Source organism: Oncorhynchus masou, chromosome 9 (genome assembly GCF_036934945.1).
Source record: "Oncorhynchus masou masou isolate Uvic2021 chromosome 9, UVic_Omas_1.1, whole genome shotgun sequence".
Classification (NCBI taxonomy): Eukaryota; Metazoa; Chordata; class Actinopteri; order Salmoniformes; family Salmonidae; genus Oncorhynchus; species Oncorhynchus masou.
In genome coordinates this window covers 16,981,373-16,995,856 of record NC_088220.1, presented here as the reverse complement: position 1 = coordinate 16,995,856, position 14,484 = coordinate 16,981,373, and the positions used below count along the sequence as shown (strand labels likewise).

At 43.0% G+C, this 14,484-nt stretch overlaps 1 protein-coding gene across 1 annotated transcript in view; it reads left to right on the top strand.

The window, feature by feature from the left end:
- LOC135545594 (autophagy-related protein 2 homolog A-like) overlaps positions 1–14,484 on the top strand; it is a 44,518-nt gene that overhangs the window by 26,095 nt on the left and 3,939 nt on the right. The window contains exons 27-32 of the mRNA XM_064973315.1: positions 1,895–2,065; positions 2,270–2,396; positions 2,575–2,801; positions 11,161–11,390; positions 11,528–11,663; positions 14,211–14,435. Coding sequence (XP_064829387.1) covers positions 1,895–2,065; positions 2,270–2,396; positions 2,575–2,801; positions 11,161–11,390; positions 11,528–11,663; positions 14,211–14,435 — 1,116 coding nt within the window. The remainder of the gene's footprint in view (positions 1–1,894; positions 2,066–2,269; positions 2,397–2,574; positions 2,802–11,160; positions 11,391–11,527; positions 11,664–14,210; positions 14,436–14,484) is intronic.

The window sequence follows — 14,484 nt, the reverse complement described above, 5'->3', positions numbered from 1 at the left end:
AAATCCTGAAGGTACCACGTTCGTCTGTACAAACAATTGTACGCAAGTATAAACACCATAGGACCATGCTGCCGTCATACCGCTCAGGAAGGAGACGCGTTCTGTCTCCTAGAGATGAACGTACTTTTGTGTGAAAAGTGCAAATCAATCCCAGAACAACAGCAAATGGGTCTTCCAAATGGACAATGACCCCAAGCATACTTCCGAAGTTATGGCGAAATGGCTTAAGGACAACAAAGTAAAGGTATTAGCGTGGCCAACACAAAGTCCTGACCTCAATCCTATAGAACATTTGTTGGCAGAACTAAAAATGTGTGTGCGAGCAAGGGGACCAACAAACCTGACTGTTATACCAGCTCTGTCAGGAGGATGGGCCAAAATTCACCCAACTTATTGTGGGAAGCTTGTGGAAGGCTTCCAGGAACGTTTGACCCAAGTTAAACAATTTAATGGCAATGCTACCAAATACTAATTGAGTGTATGTAAGCTTCTGACCCACTGGGAACATAATGAAAGAAATAAAAGCTGAAAGAAATAATTTTCTCTACTATTATTCTGACATTCCACATTCTTAAAATAAAGTGGTGATCCTAACTGACCTAAGACAGGGAATTTTTACTAGGATTAAATGTGAGGAATTGTGAAAAACTGAGTTTAAATGTATTTGGCTGAGGTGTATGTAAACTTCCGACTTCTACTATACATACATGCATGCATGCATGCATACATACATACATGCATGCATACATGCATACACTTTATTACACTTATCATTTGCTGGTGCTGCTCTGTCCTTAACTTACTAATATTGTTATCTATCCTGATGCCTTGTCACTTTATCCTGCCTCAGTGTACATAACAATAAGGTATTTGATGTAGATATCTATCCTGATGCCTAGTCACTTTACCCTGTCTTCATGTATAGTGGGGAGAACAAGTATTTGATACACTGCTGATTTTGCAGGTTTTCCTACTTACAAAGCATGTAGAGGTCTGTAATTTTTTATCATAGGTACACTTCAACTGTGAGAGACGGAATCTAAAACAAAAATCCAGAAAATCACATTGTATGATTTTTTTTAAAGTAATTAATTTGCATTTTGTATTAATTAATGTACATGCTTTGTAAGTAGGAAACACTGCCAATTTTGCAGGTTATCAAATACTTGTTCTCCCTACTGTAGCTCCACATTGATCTAGTACTTCCTGTATATAGCTCCATTTATGTGCATTTTATTTTATTCTTCATGTTACTATTTTGCTTGTATCATTATTAATGAACTGCATAATTGGAAAGGGCCCGTAAGCAGTGGTGTAAAGTACTTAAGTAGTTTTTTGGTGTATCTGTACTTTCATTTACTATTTATATTTTTGAGTACTTTTACTTCACTACATTGCTAAAGAAAGTAATGTACTTTTTACTCCATACATTTTCCCTGACACCCAAAGTACTCGTTACATTTTGAATGCTTAGCAGGACAGGGAAATGGTCCAATACACATACTTATTACTGCTTCTGGAGGACTTACTAAACACAAATGCTTTGTTTGTAAATTATGTCTGTGTGCTGTAGTGTGCCGTCTGATTTGCTTAATATAAGCAATTTGAAATTATGAATACTTTTACTTTTGATACTTAAGTATATTTAAAACAAAATGATTTTACTTTTACTCAAGTAGTATTTTACTGGGGGACTTTCACTTTTACTTGAGTCAATTTATTTTAAGGTATCTTTACTTTTACTCAATTATGACAATTAGGTACTTTTACCACAACTGCGTGTAAAAAAAAAAAAAGTAATTCACGGTAAAGTGTCTACCAGTTGTTTTTGGCGCATGTGACAAAAATTGTTATTTGATTTCTATTCCAATCCCCTCACCTTCTCTTCCCCTAGTCCCAACCTCTGTTTGAGCTGCGTTGCTCTAACAACGTGGTCCACCTCCACACCTGTGCTGACTCCTGTGCTGCCCTGGTCAACATGCTGCAGTACCTGGTGTCCCAGGGAGACCTGCACCCGCCCCCTCGACACACATCACCCACTGAGATCGCTGGACAGAAGCTGCCGGTAAGACAGATAGGCCAGTAGACCAATAGTCTAGTAAACTAGTATAATATTACCTTCTTTAAGGTCTGGAACAGATGCTGTATGTTTGTTCAGATAAACGTTGTGTGAGAACAACTGAAGAAAATGAAACTGTGGAGCGACTAGAAAGGAGCCTATCTGAACCTCTCAACTATCTGTTTTCTGTCTATATGTGACTTGTTTTAGTTGTCAGAAAGTCCCGCCTCCTTGCCACCCTGCCTTCCAGCTGAGACTGCTGAGATCAACCAGTATGATCTCCTTGATGCTTTGATTGACACAGAGAGGAGCCATCCAGATGAAGATGTGGACTCAGGTAAAACAGGGGTATTAAATGATAGTGTCGTTCAATATCTCCAACTATAAATCCCTTCTGTACATTTGATAGATGAAATGGATGCCATTAGCTATTCCTGTGTGTGTTTCCTATTTCTAGTGCATATTTCTTTTCACTGTAAAAATTGAGTCTTCTAAATGAACATTTCTATGTCTAGGATCTCCCACTGTCCCGCGGGGCTCACCTGTTTCAGTCTACCTGTTTCCTGGGGAGGACCCTAAGCTCCGCCCACCAGTTGTCATTGAGGGAGAGGAGTCAAAGCTTGACAGACTGGTAGCGACAGCCACTGAGGTGCAGGTGGATATGATGTCAGAGGAGGGCTCTGATGGTTCAGAGGACAACGAGGACTTCTGTATCCTAGAGGCTCCTGGGATGGGTATACCTGTGAGTCTGTTTCTTTATTTCATTATGTCTCTATACTTTCTCTCTCTATACGCTCTGTACTCTCTCGCTCTGTACTCTCTATTCCCCCTCTATACTCTCACTCTATATATGTGTATATATTTATGTGTATATATTTATATTTATGTGTATATATATATATATATATATATATATATATATATATATATATATATACACACACAAAATATATATATATAAATATATATACACACATAAATATATATATATATATATATATACACACATAAATATAAATATATATATACACATAAATATATATACACACATAAATATATATATATATATATATATATATATATATACATATAAATAAATATATATATATATACACACATAAATATATATATATATATATATACACACATAAATATATACACATAAATATATATATAGCAACAACAATTGTTTAGACAGATTATTTCACTTAAAATTCACTGTATTACAATTCCAGTGGGTCAGAAGTTTACATACATACACTAAGTTGACTGTGCATTTAAACAGCTTGGACAATTCCAGAAAATTATGTCATGGCTTTGGAGGCTTCTGGCTAATTTACATCATTTGAGTCAATTGGAGGTGTACCTGTGGATGTATTTCAAGGCCTACCTTCAATCCCAGTGCCTCTTTGCTTGACATCATGGGAAAATCAAAAGAAATCAGCCAAGACCTCAGAAAAGAATTGTAGACCTCCACATGTCTGGTTCATCCTTGGAAGCAATTTCCAAACGCCTGAAGGTACCACGTTCATCTGTACAAACAATAGTACGCAAGTGTAAACACCATGGGACCACACAGCCGTCATACCGCGTTCTGTCTCCTAGAAATGAATGTCCTTTGGTGCGAAAAGTGCAAATCAATCCCAGAACAACAGCAAAGGACCTTCTGAAAATGCTGAAGGAATCCGGTACAAACGTTTCAATATCCACAGTTACAACGAGTCCGATATCGACATAACATGAAAGGCCGCTCAGCAAGGAAGAAGACACTGCTCCAAAACTGCCATAAAAAAGCCAGACTACGGTTTGCAACTGCACATGGGGACAAAGATTGTACTTTTTGGAGAAATGTCCTCTGGTCTGATGAAACAAAAATAGAACTGTTTTGCCATAGTGACCATCGTTATGTTTGGATGAAAAGGGGGGAGGCTTGCAAGCCGAAGAACACCATCCCAACCGTGAAGCACAGAGGTGGCAGCATCACATGAGGGAGTAAAATGATGTGGATATATTGAAGCAACATCTCAAGACATCAGCCAGGAAGTTAAAAGCTTGGTCGCAAATGGGTCTTCCAAATGGACAATGACCCCAAGCATACTTCCAAAGTTGTCAAAATTTCTTAACGACAATAAATTCAAGGTATTAGTGGCCACCACAAAGCCCTGACCTCAATCCTATTGAACATTTGTTGGCAGAACTGAAAAAGTATGTGTGAGCAAGGAGGCCTACAAACCTGACTCTGTTACACCAGCTCTGTCGGGAGGAATGGGCCAAAATTCACCCAACGTATTGTGGGAAGCTTGTGGAAGGCTACTCAAAAGTAAAACAATTTAATGGCAATGCTACCAAATACTAATTAAGTGTATTTAATGTCATGTCTTTGGCATCATTAATTTGATGACTGTTATTTTATCAAATCAATTCTCATTATTATTACGTGATTAAACTAATCATGTACATGTAATTACATAGGAAGTTGGGGCACCAAGGAAAATCTTCAGATTACAAAGTTATAATTTTCCTAATATAACTCCTAATATAACTCTTCAGATATTTTAATATATAATATATATCAATTAGTCTTCTAATTAATTATTATTCTTTACCTTACATTAGTCTCATTCCCAACATCGTAAATGGTTGGTTATCTGCACGAACCCAGCCTTTACTATGAATCATCCATACACCAATTGTCTTAATCATTTATTTACTAACTAAATTATGACAGAAATGCATAAACAAACAAACAGTAGATATGGTTACAAGGAAATTATAGATGTTCCCTAGTGGGCTAAGCCGATATAACGGCTTGGTGGACAAAGTGAAGTGGGTGTGGACTGAGAAGGGTGCGAAAGACAAATGCAGTCACTACACAGTTGATAATTATATTAATTTAAATTCTAATCATTTGCACATTAACGCTCACTCATTCGGGAATAATTGCAATCAATATATATTTACGCCCAGTGTGTCGTCGTGATCTCTGTTGGAATCGTCCGTCTTTCTGTTGGAAAGTTCATCTGCGCATCTCGCTCTCTACTTTCCTGACATCTTTCGTGGTTAGAATGTATACTTCAGGGTACCATTCTTCCAAGATGGCGTAGCAGTCAGGCGTCTTTGTCCTGTCCCTTGTATATATCTTTATACATATTTAAATGAAATAAAATCAACTTCTAAATACTCTCCTGCAACCCGCCTCACCCAATGTGGCGTGGATCTGCTTTTTTCTAAAGTATTTCTATTTACTTCGGATCTGGAATCCCTCAACTGAAGCTAGCCAACTAACTACCTACCAGCTATCAGTTAGCAAACCATTGCTAGCGGTCATTAGCTAACCTTTTTGCTCGGAAAGCTCTCGCCAGTTCGAACAACGTGACTCAAACCAGAGCATAACGGACCTATTTCTCCCCATATCCCGGATTCCTACCGCAAACTCTGAACATTTTCATCTGGATCTTCGCAACTAGCTAACCGCAATCCAGGGTGACCACTCCGGAGCAAGCACCAATTAGCCTGAAGCTAGCCCGGCCAGGGCTCCTGTGCTACCACCGAAGCCCATTCCTGGGCTACAATATCCGGACCCCTTCTACTGCCGGTACGGGGCACGGAACCCCGCCGATCCTCTACGACTGGAATACCAACATAATCTGCTTGAGGATTCCAACAGGCCCCTCAGGCGCGACACCCGCTGAAGTCCCATTCTGCTAACCTGCTAGGCCTGCTATCTACTTAGAGCTACTTGGAACCCCACTAATCCACGACTGGTCTATCGCCGTCACCGCACGAAGAAGTAAAAACAGACTTACCCCATTGTGACGTCCCACAAAGGCTAACTTGCTAGCCCCGGTCTGCTAACTGCTAGCTTGCCTGCCCCGGTCTGCTAACTGCTAGCTTGCCTACCCCGGTCTGCTAACTGCTAGCTTCTTTAGCTCCGGCTTACTAATTGTTAGCGTGTTCGCATCAGCCTGCTAACTGTCTGAATCGCCGTGTCCCCAGTCAGCCCAACCAATCACTGGACCCATATGTTCACTTGGCTAAGCATTGCCTCTTTCTAACATCAATATGCCTTGTCCATTACTGTCCTGGTTAGTGATTACTGTCTTATTTCCCTGTAGAGCCTCTAGCCCTGCTCAATATGCCTTAACCAACCATGTTGTTCCACCTCCTACATATGCAATGACATCAACTGGTTTAAATGTCTCTAGAGACTATATCTCTCTCATCATTATTCAATGCCTAGGTTTACCTCCAATGTACTCACATCCCACCTTACCTTTGTCTGTACACTATGCCTGAATCCATGCTATCGTGCCCAGAAACCTGCTCCTTTTACCCTCTGTTCCAAACGTGCTAAACGGCCAGTTCTCCTCTGTTACTCTGGTGATGTAGAGGTTAATCCAGGTCCTGCAGTGCCTAGCTCCACTCCCACTCCCCAGGTGCTCCCATTTGTTGACTTCTGTAACCGTAAAAGCCTTGGTTTCATGCATGTTAACATTAGAAGCCTACTCCCTAAATTTGTATGACTCACTGCTTTAGCACACTCTGCCAACCCGGATGTCTTAGCTGTGTCTGAATCCTGGCTTAGGAAAACCACCAAAAACCTTGAAATCGCTAACTATAACATTTTCTGCCAAGATAGAACTGCCAAAGGGGGCGGTGTTGCAATCTACTGCAAAGATAGCCTGCAGAGTTCTGTATTACTATCCAAGTCTGTACCCCAAACAATTCAAGCTTCTACTTCTAAAAATGCACCTTTCCATAAAGAAGTCTCTCACTGTTGCCGCTTGCTATAGACCTCCCTCTGCCCCAAGCTGTGCCCTCGATACCATATGTGAATTGATTGCCCCCATCTATCTTCTGAGCTCGTGCTACTAGATGACCTAAACTGGGACATGCTTAACACCCCGGCCATCCTACAATCCAAGTTTGATGACCTCAATCTCACACATATTATCAATGAACCTACCAGGTACAACTCCAAATCCGTAAACAACACTGGCCAAATCCGTAAACACGTCATCCTAACTAACTCGCCCTCCAAATACACATCTGCTGTTTTCAATCAAGATCTCAGCGATCGCTTTATAACTTTAGTCCATCCCCTCGCCCCTACCTGGGCTCGAACCAGGGACTCTCTGCACACAAACAACAGTCACCCACGAAGCATCGTTACCCATCGCTCCACAAAAGCTGCGGCCCTTGCAGAGCAAGGGGAACCACTACTTCAAGGTCTCAGAGCATGTGACGTCACGGATTGAAACGCTATTAGCGTGCAACACCGCTAACTAGCTAGCCATTTCACATCGGTTACACTTGCATCCGTAATGGGTCTGCGACCAAACGACCAGCCCTCATCACTGTCAAACGCTCCCTAAAACATTCTGCATTCTGCATTCGTTCTGCATTCGCATAGAATAGCCCCTGTGATATGCAACTTTTCAGGGAAGTTAGGAACAAATATACACAGGCAGTTAGGAAAGCTAAGGCTAGCTTTTTCAAACATAAATTTGCATCCTGTAGTACTAACTCAAAAAAGTTCTGCGACACTAAAGTCCATGGAGAGTAAGAGCACCTCCTCCCAGCTGCCCACTGCTCTGAGGCTAGGAAACACTGTCACCACCAATAAATCCACAAAAATTGAGAATTTCAATAAGCATTTCTCTACGACTGGCCATGCTTTCCACCTGGCTACCCCTACCCCGGTCAACTGCCCATATATATATATATATATATATATATATATATTACTCCACTCCATGTGTACCTCTGAGTTACACATGGAATAAACATACCCTACTCTTCCACCAAGGCACCTGCAAGTTCCCAGACATTTCTGGGGGGAATGGCCCTAGCCCTCACCCTTTGATCCAACAGTTCCCAAATGTGCTCAATGGGATTTCGATCCGGGCTTTTCGCTGGCCATGGCGGAACACTGACATTCCTGTCTTGCAGGAAATCACACACAGAAAGAGCAGTATGGCTGGTGGCATTGTCATGCTGGAGGGTCATGTCAAGATGAGCCCGCAGGAAGGGTACCACAGGATGTCTTTCCTGTAACGCACAGCTTTAAGATTGCCTGCATTGCAGGCAGTCTGATGACGTTGTGACTCACCATCCCAGACCATGACGTACCCTCCATCTCCAAATCAATCCCGCTACAGAGTACAGGCCTTGGTGTAATACTCATTCCTTCAACGATAAACGCAAATCTGACCATCGCCCCTTGTGAGACAAAACAGCGACTCGTCAGTGAAGAGCACTTTTTGCCAGTCCTGTCTGGTACAGCGACGGTGGGTTTGTGCCCATAGGCCACATTGTTACTGGTGTTGTCTGATGAGGACCTGCCTTACAACAGGCCTACAAGCCCTCAGTCCAGCCTCTCTCAGCCTATTGCGGACAGTCTGAGCACTGATGGAGGGATTGTGTGTTCCTGGTGTAACTCGGGTAGTTTCTGCTATCCTGTACCTGTCCCGCAGGTGTGATGTTTGGATGTACCAAGCCTGTACAGGTGTTGTTACACGTGGTCTGCCACTGCCCGGACGATCAGCTCTCCGTCCTGTCTCCCTGTAGTGCTGTCTTAGGCGTCTCACAGTACAGACATTGCAATTTATTGCCCTGGCCACATCTGCAGTCCGCATGCCTAAGGCACGTACACGCAGATGAGCAGGGACCCTGAGCATCTTTCTTTAGGTGTTTTTGAGAGTCAGTAGAAATGCCTCTTTTTAGTGTCCTAAGTTTTCATAACTGTGACTTTAATTGCCTACCGTCTGTAAGCTGTTAGTGTCTTAACGACTGTTCCACAGGTGCATGTTCATTAATTGTTTATGGTTCATTGAACAAGCATGGGAAACAGTGTTTAAACCCTTTACAATGAAGATCTGTGAAGTTATTTGGATTTTTACAAATTATCTTTGAAAGACAGGGTGCTGAACATTTTATTTTTTTTGCTGAGTTTACAATGTAGAAAATAGTAAAAAAAATAATCCATTGAATAAGTAGGTGTGTCCAAACTTTTGACTGATACTGTATATACTCTCTCTATATATACAGTGAGGTAAGAAAGTATTTCATCCCCTGCTGATTTTGTACGTTTGCCCACTGTCAAAGAAATGATCAGTCTATAATTTTAATGGTAGGTTTATTTGAACAGTGAGAGACAGAATAACAACAACAAAATCCAGAAAAACATGTCAAAAATGTTATAAATTGATTTGCATTTTAATGAGGGGAAATAAGTATTTGACCCCCTCTCAATCAAAGATTTCTGGCTCCCAGGTGTCTTTTATACAGGTAACGAGCTGAGATTAGAGCACACTCTTAAAGGGAGTGCTCCTAATCTCAGTTTGTTACCTGTATAAAAGACACCTGTCCACAGAAGCAATCAATCAATCAGATTCCAACTCTCCACCATGGCCAAGACCAAAGAGCTCTCCAAGGATGTCAGGGACAAGATTGTAGACCTACACAAGGCTGGAATGGGCTACAAGACCATCGCCAAGCAGCTTGGTGAGAAGGTGACAACAGTTGGTGCGATTATTCGCAAATGGAAGAAACACAAAAGAACTGTCAATCTCCCTCGACCTCCATACAAGATCTCAACTCGTGTTGTTGCAATGATCATGAAAATGGTGAGGAATCATCCCAGAACTACACGGGAGGATCTTGTCAATGATCTCAAGGCAGCTGGGACCATAGTCACCAAGGAAACAATTGGTAACACACTACGTCGCGAAGGACTGAAATCCTGCAGCGCCCGCAAGGTCCCCCTGCTCAAGAAAGCACATTTACATGCCCATCTGAAGTTTGCTAATGAACATCTGAATGATTCAGAGGACAACTGGGTGAAAGTGTTGTGGTCAGATGAGACCAAAATGGAGTTCTTTGGCATCAACTCGCCGTGTTTGGAGGAGGAATGCTGCCTATGACCCCAAGAACATCATCCCCACCGTCAAACATGGAGGTGGAAACATTATGCTTTGGGGGTGTTTTTCTGCTAAGGGGACAGGACAACTTCACCGCATCAAAGGGACGATGGACAGGACCATGTACCGTCAAATCTTGGGTGAGAACCTCCTTCCCTCAGCTAGGACATTGAAAATGGGTTATGGATTGGTATTCCAGCATGACAATGACCCAAAACACACAGCCAAGGCAACAAAGGAGTGGCTCAAGAAGAAGCACATTAAGGTCCTGGAGTGGCCGAGCCAGTCTCCAGACCTTAATCCCATAGAAAATCTGTGGAGGGAGATGAAGGTTTGAGTTGCCAAACATCAGCCTCGAAACCTTAATGACTTGGAGAAGATCTGCAAAGAGGAGTGGGATAAAATCTCTCCTGAGGTGTGTGCAAACCTGGTGACCAACTGCAAGAAACGTCTGACCTCGGTGATTGCCAACAAGGGTTTTGCCACCAAGTACTAAGTCATGTTTTGCAGAGGGGTCAAATACTTATTTCCCTCATTAAAATGCAAATCAATTTATAACATTTTTGACATGCATTTTTCTGGATTTTGTTATTCTGTCTCTCACTGATCAAAAAACCTACCATTAAAATAAATTATAGACTGATCATTTCTTTGTCAGTGGGTAAACGTACAAAATCAGCAGGGGATCAAATACTTTTTTCCCTCACTGTAGATATACTCTCTCTCCCTCTATACTCTCTCTATATAGATGTACTCTCTTTCCCTCTACAAACTCTCTTCTTTATCTCCCTCTACTCTCTATATGCTCCTTTTTTATATGTACTCTCCCTCCATACTCTCTCTACACTCTCTCTTAATACTCTCCCTCTATACTCTTTCCTTGTACTCTTTCTCTACTCTCTATACTTTCTCTACACTCTCCTACACTCTCTTAATACACTCTCCCCCTCTACCTCTCTACACTCTCTACTCTCTATACTCGCTCTCTTTCTCTATACCCTCTTTATACTCTTTCTATATTCTCTATACTCTCTCTACTCTTGCTTTTTATTTTATATTTTTCCTTCCTCTATCTCACTTTTAACTTTCTGTCCCAGTGTTCCTATTAGTTGTAGTTCACATGGAATTTAATTGTGACATTAAGTACTAAACCTGTTCATTAATTCACCCCCTCCCCAGCCCAGAGACGGGGAGCCTCTTGTGACAGTACTAGCTGAGGGTCCTATCAGGGTTAGGGAGGGCCACTTCTCCCGGCCGCGGGGCAGCTCTGACCTGCTGCGGGCCCCCAGCCGCTTCCCTGTCCCCGAGAGCAGGGTGGTGCTACGAGAGGTGTCTGTTGTCTGGCATCTGTACGGAGGGAGAGACTTCGGGGGCAAGGCCATGTCTACACACACTCAGCATGGAAACAGGTCCCTATGCACACATGTACACACAACCCAGCAACAGCCACTTGAATTTGGAAGATTTCTCTCTTACTGATCATCAAGCTCCTTTCTCCCTCCCTCTATCTCTCTCTCCTCTCCTCCCCTACCCTCTCGCTCTCTAGGGGTCGATCTGTCCCCTCTGGGATGCGTGGATCCCCGTCCCGCTCCACTGCTCCGTCCCGGCCTCAGAACTCGTGGCGCTGGGCTGGAGGCGGTGGACGTCAACACAACTTGCTCATGGAGATCCAGCTCACCAAGGTAGGGAGAGTATGTACTCTACATAACCGAAAGTATGTAGACACCTGCTCATCGAACATCTCATTCTAAAATCATGGGCATTAATATGAAGTTGGTCTATAACAGCCTCCACTCTTCTGGGAAGACTTTCCACTAGATGTTGGAACATTGCTGCGGGGACTTTCTTCCATTCAGCCATGAGCATTAGTGAGGTCGGGCACTGATGTTGGGCGATTAGGCCTGGCTCGCAGTCAGCGTTACAATTAATCCCAAAGGTGTTTGTTGGGATTGAGGTCAGGGCTCTGTGCAGGCCAGTCAAGTTCTTCCACACCGATCTCGACAAACCATTTCTGTACGGACCTCACTTTGTTCACGGGGGCATTGTCACGTTGAAACAGGAAAGGGCCTGCCTCAAACTGTTGCCACAAAGTTGGAAGCACAGAATCGTATTGAATGTCATTGTATGCTGTAGCATTAAGATTTCCCTTCACTGGAACTAAGGGTTCTAGGCTGAACCATGAAAAACAGCCCCAAACTATTATTCCTCCTCCACCAAACTTTGCAGTTGGCACTATTCATTTGGGCATGTAGTGTTTCCCTGGCATTCACCAAACCCAGATTCGTCCAAACGTAATTCATCACTCCAGAGAACGCATTTCCACTGCTCCAGAATCCAATGGAGGCGAGCTTTAGCATTGTGCATGGTGTTCTGTGAGCTTATGTGGCCTACCACTTCGCAGCTGAGCCGTTGTTGCTCCTAGACATTTCCACTTCACAATAACAGCACTTACAGTTGACTTGGGCAGTTCTAGCAGGGCAAAATAATTTGATGAACTGACTTGTTGGAAAGCTGGCATCCTATGACAGTGCCACGTTTAAGTCACTGAGCTCTTCAGTAAGGCCATTCTACTGCCAATGTTTGTCTATGGAGATTGCATGGCTGTGTGCACGATTTTATACATCTGTCAGCAACAGGTGTGGCTCAAATTGCCAAATCCACTCATTTGATGGGGTGTCCACATACTTGTGTGTGTATATAGTGTAGATAACTTGAAAAATACAGCCAGAATGATGCTGTGTTTTGCATCATACCAGCTGTATTTCTGTGCTCTGAAAGTTATAAATCTTAAACTTGACTGCCGACATGCAAAACATTTTGGGACTATATAAACAATGGACCAGCGAAACAAATACCAACATGTTTTTTAGGGTGGAGTTTTCCTTTAACCATACTGTGAGTGTGTGGTAATAGAGACATAAGACCTGAATGTGACAGAGGTGATAGAACATTTATGCCACTGTAGTGGTTGAGAGTTAACTAACCATGTTGTAGTGGTTGGGGGTTAACTAACCATGTTGTGGCGGTTGGGGGTTAACTAACCATGTTGTGGCGGTTGAGGGTTAACTAACCATGTTAGATCTAGCAGGGCAGAAATTTTACAAACTGACTTGTTGGAAAAGTGGCATCAAATGAAATGTATTTATAAAGCCCTTCTTACATCAGCTGATGTCTCAAAGTGCTGTACAGAAACCCAGCTTAAAACCCCAAACAGCAACAATGCAGGTGTAGAAGCACCTGCATCCTATGACTGTGTCACTGAGCTCCTCAGTAAGGATGACTGTGCCACCTTGAGAGTCACTGAGCTCCTCAGTAAGGATGATGGTGCCACCTTGAGAGTCACTGAGCTCCTCAGTAAGGATGACTGTGCCACCTTGAGAGTCACTGAACTCTTCAGTAAGGATGATGGTGCCAATCTTCAGTAGGATGATGGTGCCACCTTGAGTGTCACTGAGCTCCTCAGTAAGGATGACTGTGCCACCTTGAGAGTCACTGAGCTCTTCAGTAAGGATGATGGTGCCACCTTGAGAGTCACTGAGCTCTTCAGTAAGGATGATGGTGCCACCTTGAGAGTCACTGAGCTCTTCAGTAAGGATGATGGTGCCACCTTGAGAGTCACTGAGCTCTTCAGTAAGGATGATGGTGCCACCTTGAGAGTCACTGAGCTCTTCAGTAAGGCCATTCTACTGCCAATGTTTGTCACTTTTCAGTATGGATGATGGTGCCACCTGGCATTGTGTAAGGATGATGGTGCCACCTTGAGTCACTGAGCTTATCAGTAAGGATGACTGTGCCACCTTGAGAGTCACTGAGCTCTTCAGTAAGGATGATGGTGCCACCTTGAGAGTCACTGAGCTCTTCAGTAAGGCCATTCTACTGCCAATGTTTGTCTTTGGAGATTGCATGGCTGTGTGCTTGATTATATACACCTGTCAGCAACGGGTGTGGCTGAAATAGCCGAATCCACTCATTTGAAGGGATGTCCTATATATATACAAAAGTATGTGTGTGCAAGGTGTGTCAGTCCTTACAGTACTTGCCTTTGATTCTTTTCTCCGTACAAACTAGAAAGCTAAGTAATTTTCCCCATCATAAAGATATGTTCAGTTCAAGTGTAGCATAAGTGTCAACCAGTCCTTTTGGGGAGACAGAAAAAGCTACATAACAAAAGCAAAAAGCTCCACTAGTTGTTTACAACCATTTAGTTAAATATGTCATTCCTGTTCCAGGTGAGCTTCCAACACGAGTCCTACCCAGTGGTGGTGTCTGCGTCTGGTCCGGCTCTGGAGGGAGAGGGGCCTGGGGTCGGGGCGGTGGGGGAGCAGCCTCTGTCCCGCCAGGTGTTCATTGTTCAGGAGCTGGAGGTACGCGACCGCCTGGCTTCGTCCCAGCTTAACAAGTTCCTCTACCTGTACACCAGCGAGAGCATGCCACGCAGGACACACTCCAACATGGTGAGAGAAGAGGCTTTTTAAAGCCATTTATCATTATTTCCTTTCCGTT